This window comes from Rhinatrema bivittatum, chromosome 2, assembly GCF_901001135.1.
Source record: "Rhinatrema bivittatum chromosome 2, aRhiBiv1.1, whole genome shotgun sequence".
In the NCBI taxonomy this organism is placed as follows: Eukaryota; Metazoa; Chordata; class Amphibia; order Gymnophiona; family Rhinatrematidae; genus Rhinatrema; species Rhinatrema bivittatum.
Window position 1 is genome coordinate 240,526,688 of NC_042616.1, and position 22,979 is coordinate 240,549,666.

At 43.5% G+C, this 22,979-nt stretch overlaps 1 protein-coding gene across 3 annotated transcripts in view; it reads right to left on the reverse strand.

Moving 5' to 3' along the window:
• The window catches only part of TOPBP1 (DNA topoisomerase II binding protein 1), a 248,317-nt gene that overhangs the window by 122,819 nt on the left and 102,519 nt on the right, over positions 1-22,979 (reverse strand). For all 3 annotated transcript variants that reach the window (XM_029589328.1, XM_029589327.1, XM_029589329.1), the window contains exons 14-15: positions 21,017-21,318; positions 10,397-10,570 (exon numbers count right to left, since the gene is read on the reverse strand). In XM_029589328.1, the coding sequence (XP_029445188.1) occupies positions 10,397-10,570; positions 21,017-21,318 (476 nt within the window). The remainder of the gene's footprint in view (positions 1-10,396; positions 10,571-21,016; positions 21,319-22,979) is intronic.

Sequence of the window (22,979 nt, forward strand, 5' to 3'; positions counted from 1 at the left end):
CTCCTCGTAGAAGAGGGAGTCTCGCCCCCCTATCCTGGGGTTCGAAGAGTGGGCCGGCACACCTTCATTGGGAAGATTTGGAAGGGGACGTCTTGGAGAGACTATCCCGGGCTGGCCTCCGACCCCGAAAGGAATGAGACCAGGATTGAGAGCGAGACAAGGGCGGTTTCTGGGAGACCGGTCTGGACTGACGAAAGCGCCGCTGTCCTCTGAAACGGCTTCTAGTGGAGCTGAACGACCTGGGGTTCCGAGGACAATCTTCAGGCAACTTACGCACCTTGTTCTCTCCAAGAGATTTAATGATCTGGTCCAGATCTTCTCCAAAAAGCAACTTCCCCTTGAAGGGCAATGATCCCAACTGAGTCTTGGAGGAGGAATCCGCTGACCAATTCCGTAGCCAGAGGAGATGTCTAGCAGAGACTGCTGAAACCATTGACCTGGCCAGCACCCGGAGGTCGTATAGAGCATCCGCTCCCATAAGCTATGACAGATTCCAGATGTTCTGCCTGTTGCGCTTCCTCCAGAGGTAGCTGCTGTGCACTAAACAGTTGTTGAAACCATCTGAGTCCTGCACGCTGCGTAAGTGAACTACAAACAGCGGCCCTGACTCCCAGGGCAGAAACCTCGAAAATCCTTTTGGGGTACACCTCCAGCTTGCGGTCTTGAAGATCCCAGAGAGCAGCTCCTCCTGTGACCGGAATGGTCGTTCGTTTAGTGACAGCCGAGACCGAAGCATCCACTTTGGGAACCGTGAGAAGATCCAGATACTCTTCTGGAAGTGGATAGAGTTTGTCCATAGCTCTGGCCACTCGTAGAGTGGCATCAGGAGTATCCCACTCTCTCGACAATAATTGGAGAAGCATCTCGTGGAAAGGAAATGTTTTTGCTGGCGGGCGTAGTCCTGCCAAGACAGGCTCCCCCCTTTCTTAGCAGCAGCACTGGTGCCAGGGGTGGCCTCAGGAGCCTTAATATCCAATTCTTTGAGGACATGAGGGATTAAAGGGTCCAGTTCATCCTGTTGGAAAAGGTGCAAGACCCTAGGGTCATCCCCTTCAACCAGCATGCGAGATGTCGGATCATCCAGATCAGGATCTATGGGATCCTGAGGCGCAGGAGCAGGCAAAACCAGATGGGAGGAGGGGGCAGTGACGTCACGACAAGAGATGGCAGCCTAAATAGTGTGTTCCTGCCAAAGCCTTCATTATCGCTACGCATCCGAGCCTAATTTATCACCCAATCGACTCCAAATTGTCAACATATACTGCTGTGAGTACCACAATGACCACAAAGAAAAAAAACACCAACTTTCAACGTTTTTCTTTTAGTAAAGATGGTAGACATGCTGCTGAGGGCCCTGAGGAAGCCGCGTCTGATATTGAAGATGGCGACAGTGCGTGATCTCTGAGTCCTGCAAAAAAATAATGCAAGCACTGATAATGCAGCGCTTAATAGCCCCAACCACCCTAGTCGCGATGAGTTTCGCAAATGGTTTGCTAATATTAGAGTAGACCTTAAAGCTTACTGCTCTGAACTCATGGCACACGTGGAAGAACTGAGGGAGGAGATTTCCGCAGTGGGGCACCGAGTTGATGAACTCGATACCCGTGTGGACTGCCAAACTGAAATTAGCAAAACTAATACCACAGCATGCCACAATCTGCAGACTGAGACTCAGCAGCTTAAGATAAAAATTGCGGATCTTGAAAACAGAGCCCATCGGGGTAATTTAAGATTTCGGGGCTTCCTGGACTCCGGGAAGCCTTTTGTCTCCATTTGTTAATGGAGGCAAATACCATGCCCGACTTCACCGCTCCTGAAATAAAGTTTGTTAGAGCACACCGGGCTTTAAGATCACCTGCCATTCGTGACAGGGATATCATTGTTTGCTTTGCTGACTATTCTATTAAAGAGAAAGTAGCGCAAGCAGCTAGATCTCAAACTACATGGAAATGGGATGGCAATAATATCTCTGTTTTCCCAGATCTTTCAGCTGCTACCCTGCAAAATAAATCCTCGCTCCGTGAAGTCACAGTATTTCTCCGCAGTTGCAATCTTAAATACCACTGGTTGCACCCATTTGGGCTGTCACCTTGGATGGCATCACACACGCCATCATGACTCCTGAAGATGCGCAACCCCTTCTAGTCTCACGTGGGTACGCCAGCACTCATCCCAAGGCTAAAGAAGCCATAATACCATCAAGCCATACACCCTATCCAGCCTGGCAGAGAGCGGGTAAACGGAACAGCAGGTTGTGCAGACAGTCTGGCGGTTCACGGCACAGCCAGAGCTCCACCTGAGCTGTTCTTTTCTCCTCAATAAGGCTACAGGGTGAAACACAGCTGTATTTTGCATTATATTCATGTTAGGCTTTACACTATAATATCTTTGTTCTCCTTTTAATGTTTTATCAGGATATGGTATGCATTTAGACGCCTTTCTAGGCAACTTCTGTTTAAGTACAGGCAGAGGCAGGGGTTGGGGGCTGCTCTCTCTTCTCGTTGTAGTCGTGTACCCCCCTGGTATAGAGATGGACTTTACCTGCCAGGAGGGATTGGCAGGCTTCTATGAAGTTTACGAGGACCTTTGTAGTCCTCAGGGGTTGTATGCTTCTTTAGACATCTTTTTCTTTTCTGTATGCACGGTAACTTTAGTTGGCTATGTGTCACTGTTGAAATCACCTCCCCCTCATGGAAGGAATAATTCTTTGATGCAAGAAATTGCCTCCTACTTTAATAACTTAGATTGCGCCTCATTATGTAAAGACCTTACAAGTTATGTTCACTTATATGTGAAATACCTGATGGACTGTATTCCCAGCATATCCTATTGATGATTTAGTAATATGATACCAATCAGATTGCTATCCCTAAATAATAAGGGATTAAATTCACCTCAAAAAAGAACTCTTCTATTTCAGGAGCTTAATATGTTGTCCCCTACGATAGTTTTTCTACAGGAAACACATCTCTCCCAGAGATATGAGTCCTTCATGAAATCTGCTAAATTTCATCTTCAATATTATTCAGCCAATAATAAATCTGCCAAATATACTGGTGTGGGAATACTGTTCGCCTCTAACCTAATCGTTGACTGTATTTTTTTTGTAAGTCTGACCCTAATGGTCGTTATTTACTTCTCCATGTTAAGATTGATGAGAGGGTATACACTCTGCTTAATGTCTATGCCCCCAATTCTGACCAAGTTCGTTTCTTTAAGGAATTACACCAGCTATTACTACAGTACCAAAATAGCACCATCATACTGGGAGTTGATTTTAATGTAGCGCTCTCACCATCCTTAGACACCTCTAAAGGACATACTCTATTGCTTCCACTCACTCATGCGCCCTTAAGGAGTTAATGAATGATTTTTGTCTGGTAGATGCTTGGAGAGCTAAATACCCCCACTCACGTTCCTATTCCTTTTATTCAAAAGTACATGATTCCTACTCTAGAATAGATTACCTAATGGTTGATAAATCTTTATACCATTTGATTCAGAAAGCGGAGCTGGGTATTATCACCTGGTCTGATCATGCTCCTATTTCCATAGATTTACATAGTTCCTATACATCTCAAGGTCGACGCTTCTGGCGATTAAATGACTCCCTCCTACATGATATATCTCATACCAAAGACATGGCTCAAGTCATTTTAGATTTTTTACAAATCAATGCAGAGTCTGTACAATCTCCTCTGGTAGTATGGGATTGTTTCAAATCATATATTCGTGGATATTTCATCTCTAGAACATCCTACTTGAAAAAGGAGAAAGAGGCTGCCAAATCTCGCCTTAGAGACACCATCACTACATTATCACATCAGCACATGCAAAAACAGACCCCTAAATTATTAGCGGACCTCACTAAAGCCAGGGAGGACCTCCATAGGCTAGGGCTAGACAATATAGCTCACCAACTATTACTCACACGTCAGGAACATTTTGAAGGAGGTAACAGAGCAGGTAAACTTCTTGCCCATAAATTGAAAAAAATTACGTACCAGAATCACATTCTCAAAATTAAGAACGATGCGGGACAAACTGAATCATCTAACTCGGCCATTACGCAGCAATTCCTTAAATTCTATCAGACTCTGTACTCTGCTGAAACTCACATCTCTGAGACAGACATAGCTCAATATTTACAATCAGTGCCCATACCTCGTCTACCTCCAGACACAAATGAACTTCTTAATGCTGAAATCTCTACTGGTGAGATTCTAACCACCATAAAAAATTTGAAAGTGGGCAAGGCACCCGGTCCTGATGGCCTAACAGCCAAATTCTACAAAACATTTGGACCACAACTTGTCTACCATCTCCAGAAGCATTATAATTTTATTCGTACAGGAGGTTCGCTTCTCCCAAATTCTAATCTAGCTAGTATTACCATAATAGCTAAACCAGGCCGCGACCCTGCATTATGTGCATCTTACAGGCCCATCTCTTTGATAAATCTTGATTTAAAATTATTAGCCAAGATTTTAGCAGATAGGATGAACAGCTTTATAGCGCAAATAATTCACCCAGATCAAGCAGGGTTCATCCCCGGTCGTATGGCAAGTGATAACTTGAGAAAAATCATAAACATACTATGGGGAATCTCTAAACAATCATTATCCACCCTATTATTGGCCATTGATGCAGAGAAGGCCTTTGACATGGTCCACTGGCCTTTTCTGCTTCGCACGCTGACAGAAATGAACTGCGTTAACTTTTTCTTAAATTGAATACAAGCTAGTTTACAACCTCCCCACCATCTGTCTAAAAATTAATGGCGGATATTCCAATCCCTTCACAGTGCAAAGAGGCACTCGACAGGGGTGTCCTTTGTCCCCTCTCCTATTTGCTATCTTTTTGGAAGCTCTCGCTATCCACATACGGAATAATTCTCTGATCCAGGGATTCACACTGGGACCCCAAACCTACAAAATGTCATTATTTGCCGACGATATTTTACTGTCAGTCATCATGACTCTTCACTACCAGAAATCGAATCTGAACTAGCCCAATTCAACAAGGTCTCTGGTTTTAAAATAAACTGGGATAAGTTTGAAATCTTGAACATATCTTGCTCTACACAGCAAGAATCCCTCCTAAAAGCACGTCATCCCTTTAAATGGGCACCCACCAAAATTAAATATTTGGGAATTTACATTGGTAAAAAAATATCTGACTTGTACAAATGAAAATGAAAATAGACCAAGATTTAAGCAATTGGGAATGTCTACAGTTGTCATGGCTTGGCCGACTTGCCACACTCAAAATGAATATCCTGCCTAGATTTCTTTATTTATTTCAGACTCTACTGATAGCAATCTCACGTCCTACAATAAATAATTGGCAACGAAAATTACTCCGCTTTCTGTGGAGACACAGACCACCTAGGGTAGCAAGAGCGGCGCTATATCAAACTAAAGAGCATGGAGGTTTGAACTTCCCAAACTTAATGTGGTATTATGTGTCTGCTCAGATACGCCCCATCATAGATTGGCACTGTCTCCGAGACCCTAAACAATGGGCCCAAATGGAACAAGCCTGGCTCTCTGATATGCCAATACAGGCCTTGCCCTGGCAACCACATAACACGTGGAGACCATGTTCTAATATAGCACCAACTACTAGACTCACCATGAATACCTGGGCATGCCTGGAAACATAGGTTGGTGGGTACAACCTCTTATTTCCTACAAACATCATTATTTCATAATATGCTATTTACACCAGGTATACCCTATACAAGCTTTTAGACTATGGAAAGAACAGGGGATTACCCAATTTTCTCATCTCTATAAACAGGGGAAATTTATTACGTTTGATGAGTTACAATCAATGTATAATTTACCCTCTTCTGAATATTTATCCTTTTTGCAAATTAAACACTTTCTCTCTCATAATACTAAGAACAACTCCATAGCCTCGGCACAATCTCTCTTTGAAGGTTATAGTTCTGCCCTCAGAACACCCCGGATCTACTATCAAAGACTTACAAATTACTAAACACTAAACTACCTTTCAAGCCTCGACATGTTAGCGTCTGGGAAAAAGACTTAGACTGCAGCTTTACTGAAGCGGAATGGGCGTCCATCATAATGCGCACTGCTACGGGCTCCAACTCTACTTGGATCATGGAGGCCAACTATAAAGTACTTTACTGTTTTCACTATACTCCTCTTCGGCTACACAATTTGCGCGTCACTTTTAACCCAGTGTTGGCACCAATGTTTACAACAGGGATCTTACCTCCACATATGGTGGACATGCCCATATATTCAACCAGTCTGGCAGGATATGTCTAAGATTCTTACAGACCTGCTCAAGTCACATTTCCAGTTTACACCGGCCACAGCCCTCCTTAATAAACCTGTGGATTCCTTCTCTCCCGAGGAACAATCTCTCATCTACCAGTTCAGCACTGCCACGAAAATGGAAATTGCAACTGCATGGAAACGGGCGTGGGCCCCTACCAGACCTGAGATATTGTCCCGTCTGGATAAAATGTGCACGTTATGTAGACTTACAGTAGTTAAACGTCAAACTCAACCAATTCCAACTCATCTGAGAATCTTCCCTATCCTGGCGCCAACTCACCTTCTACAATTTCAGTTGACATATTATATCTTTGTCTTACCTTTGTCTAGTTTCTCTCTTTATCAACAGATGATGATCATCACCACTAATCATGCTTACACCTCTTCAAAGGAACTGTACATATGAAGCATACTGGGTGGGATGGAGGGAAGGGATGCATTGATGATGTAAAAATGTATTGCTGTATTGTTATATTGTATATTGTATTGCTAGCCATGATGTTTCGTGGCTAAAATTGTGTTGAAAGCAATAAAAATTGTTAATAAAATTAAAAAACAAAACAAAACCGGATGGGAGACCAGCCAGACCCTGGAGGACCCCGGAATAGCCCCTGACCCCGCGACATCCTGGGGATCAGCCAGCCTGCTTACTTTGGCGGGGGGGGAGCCTGGAAGTGGATCTTGTTGTTGCTGCAATTTGGCTAGATACGAATTGTGCAAAAGGAGGACAAAATCCATTGAAAAAAGCCTGGGGGGGGGCCAAGGAAGATATATTAGGGGGGGGCCCCCCAAAATTGCTCCCAAAGTTGCAGCCAGGTCCGGAGGGTTCACAGGGGTCAGGATCGGCAGTGACGGCGAAAATCCGGCGTCTAAATCCTCAGAGGCTGCTCAGGAGCAGCCGGCACAGAATTCAAAATGACCGCTGTTCCCGCATCAGATGGGAACGGAGCTGACACCCCCTGAGTCCGGTGCGATTGAGAACGGGCTGCCGCGTGAGGAGCCAGTGTCGAGGGACCCTTCCCGCGGGGGAGGCACCTTGAGCATATGCCTTCTCTGGAGAGCCGGGACCCGGGCTCTCCACAGGCACCACATTGTGAAAATCGCAGCATGGGAGGAGGGAGAGGAGCAGAGAGCTGCTGAAAAAGCACCCCCAGAGAGAGAGCGGGTAAGCAAAACATCCGCTCAGAGAAAAACCAATGCTGTGGTATATTGAATATTGATTGATTTCTTTAGAGCAGAGGAATGACGCGTCTCTGCTGAAACTGCCCCGAGGAACACGGCTTCTCAGGGCAGTTAAGCATTGGTAAAGGGGGAGAGGTTGGACCACCAACTTTCACCCCAAAAGGAATCAGAAATATTTAAAATCTGTGGGGAAAATGAGAAAGAACTTACCCACAAGACCAATACAAGATAGAAATGGAGACAGTTCTGCCTGCAAGTTCTTTAGTGCCTAAGCACTGAGGCTCCAACTGCTGCTTTCTCTTTTTTTTTTTGTATTAAACTTGATTCATCCTCAGAAAGAACAAGAGCAAAAGAGAGGAAAAAAAAGCTAATGTTCTATCTATACAAGTAAAGAGGGAGAACCGCAGGTTCTAACACTCGCATCTGCTGGAGTCAGAAGAATACTTAATACTGAAGAGGGCGCAGAGGGTGCACCTGCTTATATGAGGGTGCACTTCGAGTTTTTCTCTGACTCCATCTGCTGGAAGGGGGACATAACCCACTGTCTGGACTGATCCGGGTACGTACAGGGAATCTGACTTTTCATTAGAGCAACATATTTCTCAGACAACTCAATCAGTTTCTAAGAAACTCAAAATAATTAAGAGACTTTGTCCCTTTTTAGACGCTTGATGTTTTAAAACCATGATGCAAGCTTTAGTTACTTCTCAGCTAGAAATTGTAATGGTCTATGCGTGAAAGACTCATGCACAGGCAAGAAGTAGTTTGAAATACAGCTGTTTGGATTGTGTCTCAGAGTTCTCAAAGGGCATCTATGGCTCTGGTGTTACATATACTCCATTGGCTACCAATTAAAGGACATATCCAGCTTAAGTTACTAGTATTAACCTGTGCTCTTTGGAGTAGGATCCAAAATATTTGAGCAGCAGACTGAAATATATACATCAAACTGGCAGTTAAGATCTAATCAGCAAGCATAGTTGTACCTATTTTTAGGGAGATACGATATGTGTGATTATGATCCAGGACATTCTTACCAGCAGCCCTCATATTATGGAATTCCTTACCAATAGATATCAGATTGGAATGAGATTGTGTAACCTTTCACCATAAGATTAAGACTTGGCTTTTCCATAATCCCAGATGGTTTTTGTTTCAATGTGGGCTTGCAGTGTTTGTTATAAATACATCTATGTGATTGGTGGGTAAGACAAAAGAACCTTAAGGTTGGCGTGTACAAAAGCTGGGTGATATGTACTGAGTTCATGAAATGTAATAGCATCTACAATGTTTGTTCATTTTAGTTTGTTTAATGTACATTATGCATGTTTTTATATACCACTTTGGGCAATTCTTCAGAATCGGCAATATGGTTAACAAGGAATAAAAAAAAAAATATATATAAAATAAATATTTGAATTTTGTGAGGATTGCAGAGTGCCTGTGCTGGGTGATTTAGTTTATGAACCTTTGTACAAACCTTTTCTGCTTTGTGACTGTTTTGTTTTGATTGGCCATTAGGAGGTCTAAATTCAATGCCATAACCTCTACTAGCATACACTATTTAACTGGAATCCAGAAAAAGTGTGCTTTTAGCCAGCCATTAGTGTGTCACTGTTGTGTAATGACTGGGACTCCCTTTCTTGGCCCATAAATGCTGCCTCCACTACATCTCCAATACCAGCCAACCCAAGAAGCATGAGTCAGGTCTGGGAACTGGCCCCAGGACAACACATAGGATAGCTGCACGATACCAGTAAGCTATCAGGCTAGCCCTTCAAAAATGTATATTGAAATATGACTGGAATTCTCCATGAGAAAGACATGTTTTATGTTGCAATGTACCTGCATCAGGGTTGCTTTAAATGTCTTTTTGCATCAAAAATTGTTTTCCTTAAAAAAAAACAAGCAAACAAATGTTTTTTTATGTGATTATCTTGCTGATAGTAAACCTCTTTAGTTTCATCAAAAGTACCAGCTTCATAGGCTATGTAAGTATGAAATGCCTCGCTGTTGGAGATGTTTGTTTTAGGTAGACATTTCTCCAACAAAGTTTATTTATAGATTGTAAATTTTTTGTAACTGTTGGTTTGTGACCTTTTTTTTTAAAGTTTTCAGAAATTATGCCATGAGGGATATAGTACTGATAAGTTGCACTATACACTTCTATTGGAGAAAATACAAAAACACTTATTTTGCAATCATTTCCCCTTGTATTTTTTTTCTTTTACTAGTCAAAGAGGCCATCAAAAATGATGGGGTGAATGCAGTACAAATTGCTCCCCATCTTCTCTCCCATACCTGCCTTTCTGCTGCACTTCCCCACCTAGTCCTGTGATAGTTTCTGCTCTGCCCTGGTTGGCAGGGCTTGGCTTCTCCACGAGCTGTACTGGTCCCATTATTGCCTCTGCTCCATGGTAGCTGTGGTACTGCTGGTCCTTGGCACTACACATGTTCGGTGGGTGTAGCCTCCTTTTTGGCATACTGGGCCTACGCTCCTTGCTAGCTATACCATTCACTGCTCCTCCTGCTGCAATATCTTGGGAACTGTGGTATGCACAAAGCCAACAAAGCCCAAGCACACACACAACTAGCTTTTTAAAATGGTAGGATGATTTTCAAATACAATGGTGAATGTTACATATGAATACACAGATCTAGTGAGTTTTTTTCAGCTAGTTGAGAGCAGCCATAAATCACAGATTGACTGCTACTTCAAAACTGGTAATGTGCCAAGAAGTTATAGTGCCAGTGAGTAAAATGCAAACACAAAAATTACAGCCCATTAACAAATTCATCAGGATAGATAATCTTATTGTTCACATTATACAGCAGCACAACTGAAAAAGATTGATTCCACCTTTCCTCTTCCAATTTAGTTTAAAAATGGCCCCACATACCACTTCCTGTTGAGGCGCTTTCAGCTGAGGGCTAGCAGTAAGAGCAGCTGTTTGACGAGTGCTGCTTGCCAGAGCCAGTTTCAGGTTCCTGCCTATGACTTCTGACAAAGGAGTACTCAGTTTCCTCATGCGCTGACTTGGACCTCCGGGGGTTTCCAAAGCTGCAAGAGCATCCTAAAAAAACAAGGAGATAGATACTTGGCATGTGAACATAAGAACATAAGAAATTGCCATGCTGGGTCAGACCAAGGGTCCATCAAGTCCAGAATCCTGTTTCCAACAGAGGCCAAAACCAGGCCACAAGAACCTGGCAATTACCCAAACACCAAAAAGATCCCATGCTACTGATGCAATTAACAGCAGTGGCTATTCCCTAAGTAAACTTGATTAATAGCAGTTAATGGACTTCTCCTCCAAGAACTCATCCAAACCTTTTTTGAACCCAGCTACACTAATTGCACTAACCACATCTATAGGCTTCACCTTATTCTCAGGCATCAAAGGTTGTGTCTGCCTTATCAAAGTGCGCTCCATGTGCTAAAATAGACAAATTATTTTGGAATTTTAAAAAAAATGGGCATACATGCATTAATTTAAATTCATCTTCTTTGTAACCATTTGTAATTATGGAAAGTATAGAAAGATACCTGGTTAAACTAAAACCAGCGGAAGTTAAATAGAAAGGATCTCCTTAGATAAGGGTTATGAATATATTAACATACAAGCTTTCAGGACTATTAAAACACAGCATATAACAGCAGATAGCAGAGTTGCTTCCCTGTAACAAGTGTTCTCACAGGACAGCAGGATGTTAGTCCTCATATGTGGGTGACATCATCAGGATGGAGTCCAATCACAGAACACTTTTGTCAAAGTTTCTAGAACTTTGACTGGCACCACTGAGCATGCCCAGCATGATACCAACCCTGCATCCAGCAGGGGTCCCCCTTCACTCTCGTTTGTAGTAAAGTGTGAATGAAAAATAAAATAAGAAAATGTAAACTGACCCAACTCCAGGGGGTGGCGGGCAGGTTCCGTGAGGACTAACATCCTGCTGTCCTGTGAGAACACCTGTTACAGGTAAGCAACATTTGCTTTCTCACAGGACAAGCAGGATGGTAGTCCTCACATGTGTGTGATTAGCAAGCTACAGGGTGCCCGAATGTCAAATAGCCAAAATACTTAACGACGTGCAACAGGCACAACAACTGTGGTAGTTTTGGTTAGCTGGGCATCCTGATCATCTCCCTAGGTCGCAGGAAGGAAGTTGAGTTATTATATGGGAAACAGGTTACATAGAACCGATTGGCCAAAGATGGAATCCTGTCTGCCAGCTTTGTCAAGACAATAATGAGCTGCAAATGTATGGAGGGAGCTCCATGTGGCAGCTCTACAGATGTCCGCAAGAGGTACGGAACGGAAATGTGCCACTGACGTTGCCATTGCTCTTACGGAGTGTGCTTTAACACGTTCCTGCAGAGGAAGTCCTGCTTGATGATAGCAAAAAGAAATGCAATCTGCTAGCCAGGTAGATATGGTCTGTTTGCCTACCGGAGATCCCAATTTGGTTTTATCGAAAGAGACAAATAGTTGGGTGGGCTTCCTGTGGGCCGCAGTATGATCTAAATAAAAGGCAAGAGCACGTTTACAGTCCAAGGAATGGAGAGCTCGCTCACCTGGTTGTGAGTGAGGTCTTGGAAAAAAGGTAGGAAGAGTTATAGATTGATTTAAATGAAACTCAGACTACTTTTGGCAGGAATTTAGGGTGAGTACGGAGTACCACGTGGTCGTGAAGGAACCTAGTATAAGATGGATATGTTACTAGTGCATGTAACTCACTGATTCTGCTAGCGAACGTTATGGCTACTAGAAAGATCACTTTCCAAGTGAGATGGCAAAGCTCACAGGAGTGTAAGGGCTCAAAAGGAGGTTTCATAAGTCGTGCTAGAACAACATTAAGGTCCCATGTAGGAACTGGAGGGCGTAGTGGAGGTTTAAGTTGCAGTAAACCTCTCATGAAGCAAGCCATGAGTGGTTGTGCTGATATCGTAGTATTTTCAATACCTTTGTGATAAGCAGCAAAAGCACTAATGTGCACTCGAATAGAGGAAGTCTGTAACCCAGATTCCAAAAGATGCCAGAGGTAGTCTAGGAATTTTACTATGGAACAGGAAAAAGGGTCTATTTCCTTTGTTGCGCACCACGATGAAAATCTTTTCCATTTTGCACAATACGATCTTCTGGTAGAAGGCTTTCGTGAAGCTATGAGGACTTGGGATACACTATCTGAAAGATTTAAAGATTGCAGAATCAACCTTTCAATATCCAAGCTGTCAGGGACAGTAAATGGAGGTTGGGATGACGTAATAGACCGTTGTTCTGCGTTATTAGCATTGGGTTCGTGCCCAATGTTGTTGGGTTGTTGGACTGATAGGTCTCGAAGGATGGGAAACCAGACCTGATTCAGCCAGTAAGGGGCTAAGAGCATCATTGTTCCCCTGTCCTGCTGTAACTTCACGAGAATCTTGCTGATGAGTGGAAGTGGAGGGTAAGAATAGAGGAGACCCTTTGACCACGTGTGGGTGAAAGCATCTCGTGGAGATGTCTTGTGACTGCGGTGTAGAGAGTAGAAATTGGGCACTTTGTGGTTGTGTGGTGACGCAAAGAGGTCTATTTGGGGATGACCCCTCAGGAGAAATATGTGGTTTGTTACAGCGGGGTTTAGGGACCATTCGTGGGGATGAAAGGCCCAACTGAGGTTGTCCGCTAGTATATTGTCCACACCTGCCAGGTAGGTCACTCTCGGTAGCATGGCATGGGAGAGAGCCCAGGCCCATATCTGCGCTGTCTCTTGGCATGGCAGATAAGAGCCTGTGCCTCCTTGCTTGTTCAGATACCACATTGCTACCTGATTGTCTGTTTGGATCAGGATTACTTTGTTTAAGAGACAATCTTGAAAGGCGAAGAGGGCATATCGAATTGCCTGGAGTGCCAGAAAGTTTATCTGATGCTTTGACTCCGCCTTGGTCCAAATTCTCTGGGTTTGGAGGTTGTTGACATGGGCTCCCAAAGCCAGGGTGGATTACCTGTAGCAGGTGGTTAAAATGATTTGAGATTTTGGAGGTTGAAAAGGTAGTCCTAATAGGAGATTGGACTCCTGAATCCACCAAACCAGGAAGAGACGAAGATGGTTGGTGACGTGGACAATGTGAGACATCTTTTGACTTGACTGGGACCACTAGGATTTTAAAGTCCATTGTGACACTCTCATGGCCAGGCAAGCCATGGGAGTTACATGAACTGTGGATGCCATGTGACTCAGTAAGGTCAAGAGATGACGAGCCGTAATGGTTCGGCGAGATTGTACTGATTTTGCTATCATGGATAATGATTGTGCCCTGCTCTGTGGAAGAAACATTTTTGTTTGGATCGTGTCGAGATCTGCTCCTATGAATGATATTGTGTGAGATGGAGTCAGATTTGACTTGGGGTAGTTGATAAGAAACCCCAGTGACTGGAGTAGATTGATTGAGTAACGGAATGACTGAAATGCTCCCTTCTGTGTCTGAGCCCTGATAAGCCAATCGTCAAGGTACGGATAGACGTGAACATTGTTCTTCCTTAAATGGGCTGCTACCACTGCGAGGCATTTTGTGAATACTCATGGAGCTGATGCGAGCCCAAATGGTAGTACAAGGTACTGAAAGTGGTGTTGACCTACTGTGAATCTGAGGTATTTGCGATGAGGAGGGTATATCGCAATGTGTGCGTAAGCCTCCTGCAGATCTAGAAAGCAGAGCCAATCTTTCTTTTGAATTAACGGAAGCAGGGTACCCAAGGTTACCATTCGGAACTTTTCTTTTTTGAGATATTTGTTTAGGGCACGTAAGTCCAAAATTGGACGAATGCCTACTGATTTTTTTGGAATCAGGAAGTAACGAGAGTAGAACCCTTGACCCCAATGCTGCTGAGGTACTGGTTCTACAGAATTTGAGTGTAGAAGGGTCAAGAGCTCTGCTTTGAGGAGCGGGGAGTGAATGTTTGGATTTGCGAGTGGATGGGACAACCCGTTAGGTGGTATAGTGACAAAGTTGAGATGGTATCCTTGGGTTACAACAGTTAGTACTCACTGATCCGTCGTGATGATGTGCCATAGATTGGAAAAGAGGCACAAGCGGCCTCCTACTGGAGTGACATGGGAAGGAAGAGATTGGCTGCTGCTCTCTAGGAGAGAGTCAAAACCCGAAGCTGGACCTGTCTGTGGGGCTGGTTGGGTTTTTGGGGTTCTAGTCTGACGAGTCTGACCTCTTTGTGGATGTTTAGATTGGCGAGGATGAGATTGAGGTGGATAATACCTTCTTGGTTTATATGTGAACCGTCTAGGATCTTGTCTGAAAGATCTTTTGTGGTGGATGGATAATCCGCAGGAAGGGCAGACAGCTGACATAGGGTGTCATGGTGGTCTTTTAATTGTGCAACAGTTTCTTGGACTTTAGTGCCAAATAAGTTGTCACCAGCACATGGAAGGTCTGCTAGTCAATCTTGGACCTCTTGTCATAAGTCAGAAGACTTAAGCCATGCCCAACATCGTGCACTTATACCTGCTGCGGAAACCCTGGAGGCGGTATCAAAGATATCATACACCGCTCTTATTTCATACTTGCCAGCATCTAGACCCATGAGAAGGATGTTGTTGAGTCCTTCCTAGTATTCGTCAGGTAGAGATTCGGAATACTCCTGTACCCTCTTCCAGAGGTTTCTGGAGTATTGAGTCATAATATAACTGATATGCTGCAATGCGTGCTACACGCATTGATCCACGAAAGACCCTTCGTCCGAAGGCGTCTAATGGAAACCACTAGCTCCAAACCACCAGGCTCCAAACCACTAGCGGACATTGTAAATTGTTCCTTAACACAGGGAATCTTCCCTGACGCCCTAAAAACTGCCTCTCTGAAACCACTACTAAAGAAGCCAGACTTGGATCCCAAGAATCCAAACAACTTCCGCCCAATCTCCAACCTGCCTTTTGTAGCAAAGATTTTGGAAAAACTGGTCAATTCACAACTCTCTAACTACCTCGAAGATCACGAAATATTTCACCCCACACAATACGGGTTTCGCAAGGCTTTAAGCACTGAAACCCTACTCCTATCGCTAACAGACCACCTCATCATGGGCTTGGACAAAGGACAATCTTTCCTACTAATTCTACTGGACCTGTCGGCAGCTTTCGATACTGTCAACCATGCCACCCTCCTCAACCATCTCTCGGACATCGGAATAACAGGCTCGGCTCACACATGGTTCAAAACATTCCTTAGTAACAGAGGTTACAAAGTTAAAATCAATAATAATGAATCCCCCCGCTACAATTCCTCACAAGGAGTCCCTCAAGGCTCCTCACTATCCCCAATGCTATTCAACATATACCTTCTTCCCCTATGCCAACTGTTAACTAACCTACAACTAAAACATTTCTTATACGCTGACGACGTTCAAATTCTGATACCCATCAAAGAATCTATCACAAAAACTCTTAAACACTGGGAATACTGCCTCCAAGAGATCAACAGACTCCTCGCAAACCTAAATCTGATTCTAAACTCGGCCAAAACGGAACTCCTCCTCATCACACCCGAAAACAGCAACTCCCCACAAACTGCTCCAATGAACACCATTGTTACACAAGCAAGAAACCTAGGGGTAGTAATGGACAAACACTTGAATCTAAAAACATTTATCAACAATACAACCAAGAACTGCTTCTACAAGCTGCAGGTAATCAAAAGAATGAAACCACTCCTACACTTTCAGGACTTCAGATCAGTCCTACAATCCGTAATATTCTCCAAGATAGATTATTGCAACTCTATCTTACTAGGCCTCCCATCCTCTTCCATTAAACCACTTCAGATGCTCCAGAATGCGGCAGCCAGAATCCTGACAAATTCCAAAAGAAGAGACCACATCTCTCCCATTCTAATAAATCTACACTGGCTGCCAATACACTACAGAATCCTACACAAGTCCTTCACCATCATCCATAAATCCATCTACTCCCTAGCCCCTCTCAACCTCCAAATCCCCCTCAGACTACACACATCATCCAGCCCCATCAGAGAAGCCTACAAAGGATCACTGACTGTTCCCCCAATTAAATCTACTCACCATATTACACTCAGAGACCGGGCCTTCTCTACAGCGGGCCCCGCTCTTTGGAATACCTTACCACCTGATCTCAGACTTGAACCTTGCCTATTAACATTCAGAAAAAGGCTTAAGACTTGGCTATTTAAACAAGCCTTTCCCGAAACTAATATCCAAGGAGAGATCCTACAGCAATCAAGCACTCCAGAGTCTATTATCCATTGAGAGACCTTACTGCACAATGTAAATAATATCCATAAAGAGACATTACTGCACAATGTAAATAATCTGCCTCTATAAAGATTTATATTTATTCTTGTCTATTCTTGTCTTTTTCCTCCCCCAGTTTCAACAACCTTGTTATATTGTAACTTTTTGCTTCCTCTGCACTGGTTAAAAAGAACAAAGTTATTGCACCCCCCTGTTATTTGTAAACTGGCATGATATGATTGTATCATGAATGCCGGTATAGAAAAGCTTTAAATAAATAAAATAAAATAAATAATGATTTCTGCTCTTTACCTGGATGAGCTGAGAAATGAGGCCTGGATTTTTTAGATTTCTTTTGGGCCGACTCCACAACTACAGACTGGTGGGGCAGTTGTGCTTTTTGGAACCCGAGAGCTGATTGTTCAAGATATATGGCATCAGCTTTCCTATTTACCGGAGGAACTGAGCCAGGATGTTCCCAGTTACGTTGTACTAAATCCAGCAGTACTTCATGAACTGGAATTGCCATGATCTCCTTAGGTGCATCTACAAATTGCAGCACTTCAAGCATTTTATGCCTGGCATCCTCTTCTGTTTGCAAATTAAAAGGAATTGTCTCAGACAATTCCTTTATAAAGTTTGTAAATGTCAAGTCCTCAGGTGGGGAGCTTGGACATTCATCTGGGGGTGAAGGCTCTGAGGGAAGTTCTTCTGAATAAGAGTCTGTAGAATCATCTCCCCAGGGATTATAAGGTTGGTCACCAACACCTCTAGGACCTTCAGGTTGATGAATAGGTGCAAATCCAGCCAGATCTGGAAATCGAGGTGGCATTGATGGAGGCACTGAGGATGGTGAAGGCATTGATGGCATCGGTGTTTTCGAAGGACGGTGGTCCCGATGGTCCCGGCGTTGGTTCAGGCATTGGCCGATTCGGTTCCTCATCCGAGGACAACGGAATCGGCATCGGTGGCTTTGCAGGAGCCGGTAGCTCGGCTGGAAGCGGTGTCAAAGGAAGGGCACCAATTAATGAGTCCAGTCGATCCAGAAGTGGAACCAGCACTGTAGGCATCGGATCGGGCATCAGTATGGGGGCTGGTGCCGGTGGAGACTGGAATCCTTATAAAGCATGAAGCACCGCCTCTTAGACAATCCTGTCCAATTCCGCCCGAAAAGCTGGCATGGGAGGCACAGCAATTGGGGGTGGAGGCTCGGAAGGCGTAGTCGAAGGTTCCACCTGTGGCGGTGGAGTTCCGGATCCCGGCACTGTTACCGGTGTGGAACGCCTCGGTGTCCCAAGTCCAAATGGGGATGGGACGTCTTCTCAGGACTTCTTGGTCGGTGGCTCCGTCAATGTCTATGGCCTTCCGGTTCAGACATCGGAGGAGACACTTTGTCGATGGCGATGCTTCTCTCGATGATCGGTCCGCTCTTTTTCTGACATCGAGGAAGAAGATGTCTATGCTTTTGACCGGGAAAAGGAAGATGAAATGACATCACCGGTAGATTTTTGCTGTTTAGGCTTCGGTTGCGACGGAGGTTTTGAAGACAGAGATTTTTGACTTGATGTCTGTTTTGTTGAAGTCGATGGAGATACCTTAAAAAGGAGTTCCATCTTCTCCAAGCAGGCCCTGCAGCATTTTGGAGTCATTTGTGAACAGCTGGTACACTGTTGCACGTCATGAACAGGACCAAGACACAGAACGCACACGTCGTGTGGGTCTGAGATGGACATGGTTTTTGGGCACTTGCGGAACCCAGTAGCCATGATGTTAGAAAAAGAAAACAGGCGTTAGGTCGGTGACCGGATACCGTTCAGGAAAAAATGCCGGGAACCGACCAGAAAACGACGGGGATAAACTTACCGGCGTCGACAAAAGTCGATGGGAGACCCCGGGATAGGGAAAAAATAGTCTAAATTTAAGTTTGAATTCCGTGAGAAAATTTGTGAGAAACTCACAGAGCTCCAGAATCCGCAAGGCTTCTGCTGCATGGAAAAAAAGAGACTGAAGGGGGACCCCTGCTGGATTCAGGGCTGGTATCATGCTGGGCATGCTCAGTGGTGCCAGTCAAAGTTCTAGAAACTTTGACAAAAGTGTTCCGTGATTGGGCTCCATCCTGATGATGTCACCCACATGTGAGGACTACCATCCTGCTTGTCCTGTGAGAAAAGGACTGTAAGGCCACTATTAGTACTATTTATTTCTAGAGCACTGCTAGATGAACACAGCGTTGTACAGACCAGGTAACAGACAGCTCCTGTTAAACCTTATAGACCCTAGTTGGTTTTTGGCTTTCCTCTCAGTTTCTTCTAACTATGGACTGTGTGTGCTTATTCCATGCTTTCTTGAATTCCTTTACTGTTTTTACCTCCACTTTTCGTTTATGAAGAAATATTTCCTGATTTTACTTCTGGGTCTACCCCCTTGGAGTCTCACATGCTGACCTCTTATATTAGAATTTCCTTTCCACTGCAAACTACTTGCATATTATTTATACTCTTAAGGCATTCTCCCCTCTCCTCCAGTTTACATTATACATATTTAGGCTCTAAAGTCTCATTCCATGGGCTTTTGGAGCAGGTTTATGCAAAACTTTGATAGCCCTTCTCTGGCCTATCTCTATGCTGTCTATATCATTTTGGATACCAAAGTAATAAACCACAACTCAGTGATTGCCAATAATACAAATCCACAAGAATATATAACCACCTCCCTGAACAAAACATTTAAATCTTCATAATTACTAAAAAGGCGTCACATCGCTCTCCCTTCAAACTTAAATGTTAGAGCAATTCACTATGCATAAATGTTTAGGAAAGGAGCGTTGGTTTCATATGATTACATTACCCCACAGTAATGTTTATGCATTGTATGTAATCATTAACCGCCATTCTCCTTCCACATATATTTTTTTTATATTAAAGTGCTCAAAATGATAAAGGGGATGGAACATTTCCTCTATAAAGAAAGGCTAAAGAGGCTGGGGTTCTTCAACTTGGAGAAGAGATGGCTGAAGGGAGATATGATAGAGGTCTAGAACAAATAATGCAGAGTTCTATATATATTACACCAAAATAAATGGGTGTTCTAGTTCTTCTTTCCCACAATGCTTCTCCTTACCTAAGCTCTGCAGTTCTTTCCACCCTATCCTTCTGGAATAGCTTGTAGCCCAGAGTAACCATATTACACAAATCTGTGTAATTTCAAAAAGTACAAGGAAACACGCAAAGAAGTTACTAGTAATACTTTTAAGACAAATAGAAGAAAATATGTTTTTACTCAATGTATAATTAAACTCTGGAATTCAATGCTGGAGGATGCGATAAAATTTGTAAGCATAGCTATGTTTAAAAAAGGTTTGGACAAGTTGCTGGAAGAAAAGTCCATAAACCATTATTAAGGTGGACTTGGGGAAATCCACTGCTTATCCCTAGGATAAAAGCAGCATGGAATCTATCAGTCTTTTAGGACCCTGCCAGGTACTTGTGACTTGAATTGGCCACTGCTGGAAACAGAATACTGGGCTTGATGGCCCTTTGGTCTGACGCAGTATGGCAAAACTTATGCTATATTATCTGCAAGAGATAGTGTATATACCAGCAAGTTATGTGTTATCTGAAGGGCTTTAATCCAGAGAGGCCACTAATATTCAGAAAAATCACATTCCAGAGGGAATTATTGCTACTTTAAGCGAAAAACTGGTTTAATGAGGGTTAGAAATTGATTTTATTTATTTTTCAAAAAGAAGCAGTTGTCATGAATATTCCAAACAGTTACAGTCATGAAAGAAGGCACGTAGGGAATTAATTCCCTACAGTCAACCAATCAGATTGAACTTTCTAAATAAAAATATTATTTTAGTTTATAGTTTTAACACACTGTGCTGCCTTTATTTACTAAAAACAACCAAACCTCTGTTCCCCCTTTTTTTTAAAGGATCATCAGCTACTAATCATCAAGGGAACACCCTGATATGTGGTTATCTGCGGTAACTATATCCGAGATGACCACTGTAATCATCTCTTTGTCCTCTAAATTTAGAGTCTAAATCAAGAACTAGATATGGAATAATTGATAAAAATACAAAAAACTTCAAAAAATATTTTGAGAATAAAGACGGTGGCTATAGAAAGAGATGATTTAAACAGAGTGGTCATCTCGGATATAGCTACTGCACATAACCACACATCAGGGTGTTCCCTTGATGGTTAGTAGTTGATGATCATTTACTAAAAGGCAAAAAAACCTTGAGCAATTTACCTTCACATCAAAAGAAGGCTTGAAGAGTTTATCTTTTGCGAGGAATTTTGATGGCGTATCAAGGTGCAGAGAAGGTTCTTTCCGAAGTGGCCTCTCTTCTGCCCCTGGTGCTGGATTTTTATTATGTTGAGAGATAACAGACTGGAAAGCTTTACTCTGAAACCGGTTCATATCCAAAGGAGTTACAGCTGTTTTTCTCGGGACTTCAGTAGGAGTGTCACAATGATCTGATGTGTCTGAAGGTGCTCCAGCTGCAACTGCATCTGCCTTGCAGTTCTGTTTTATGAAACTTTCTTCCTCGGCTTGAAAAAAACAATGCACATAATTGCCTTATTTTTGGACTCTGAAGAAAAGCTCATTTTATATTTTCTACAAGTGTATAGTATATCATAATTGCCATCTGCAGTGAAAAGGAAAATTGGTTCTTACCTGCTAATTTTCGTTCCTGTAGTACCATGGATCAGTCCAGACTCCTGGGTTTATGCATCCCTGCCAGCAGATTGAGACACAGAAAGTTTCACTGACACTGCCTGATAAACCCTAGTGCCACCTGCAGTTCCTCAGTATTGATCTGTACCCAAGCAATAAAAAACAGTTGCAAAAACCAAACTAATGAAAACCTTCTTAAACTTTACCAATAATATGGCCTTCCACAATAAAAAGAACAACTGAGCAGGTGACTCTCCACCTCCTTAAACTGGGCGGGTTCTGGACTGATCCGTGGTACTACAGGAACAAAAATTAGCAGCTAAGAACCAATTTTCCTTTCCCTGTACGTACCCGGATCAGTCCAGACTCCTGGGATGTACTAAAGCCCCCTTCTTAGGGTGGGACCTGGAGAGTCCTGCTCTCAGAACAATCTCGCCAAAAGGAGAACCTGGGTCTCCCACATCCAAACAATAGTGTCGCACAAAGGTATGTAGCGACTTCCAAGTCACTGTCCTGTAAATCTCCTGAGGAGACACCAGCTGCACTTCCGCCCATGCGAATGTGTAGAATGAGCCTGTAAGCCCTCCGGAATTTCACGACCTCCTGTAATATAAGTGGACCCAATCACCTCTTTCAAACAACGCACAATAGTAGCCTTAGTAGCTTTGATACCTCGTTTCGTGCCGCTCCACAAAACAAAAAAGGTGTTCAGACCTCCTGAAATCATTTGTCACCTCGAGAGAGGGCAATAGAGCTCTCCGAACATCTAACCGCTTGAGCTCCTTCACATGTGGAGTGGATGCATCTACCGATGGAAAGGCTGGAAGCCCCACTGTCTGGTTCACATGAAATGCAGAAACTACTTGCGCAAAAAAGAAGGCACTGTCGTCAATGAAACCCCTGAACTCGAAATTCATCTAGCCAAGGCTATAGTGATGAGAAACCCCAGTTTGAAAGTCAAGTCCTTCAGTGATGCTCTCCGCAGAGGCTCAAAAGGCACCACACACAAACCTCGTAGGACCAGATTAAGGTTCCAGGATGGACAAACACTTCTAACTGGAGGACTCAAATTCTTTGCTCCTCTAAGGAACCTAACAACATCTGGATGCGTGGAAATAGTGGAACCCTCGTTCTTACCACGAAGGCAGCCCAAGGCTGTCACCTGCACTCTAAGAGAGCTAGGAGACAAGCCTTTAGCGAAACTGTCTTGAAGAAATGATAAAATGTCCGAGATGGAGAACTTGAGAGGTTGTACTCCAAGAGCAGCGCACCAGGAATCACCCACCTTCCATATTCTAACGTAAGCAATATTTGTGGACTTTCTTCTGGCTTGCAATAAGGTGGTTATGACAATTTCGGGATAACCTCTACTCCTTAACCTTTGCCTCTCAAAAGCCATGCCGCTAGACAAACGTGAGCAGCCTGGTCGGAAAATATAGGGCCCTGACGAAGGAGACCCTCCAGATGCCCAAAGTGAATCGGTCCATCCACTGCCAGGTTGATCAAATCCACGAACCATGGATGCCGCAGCCAC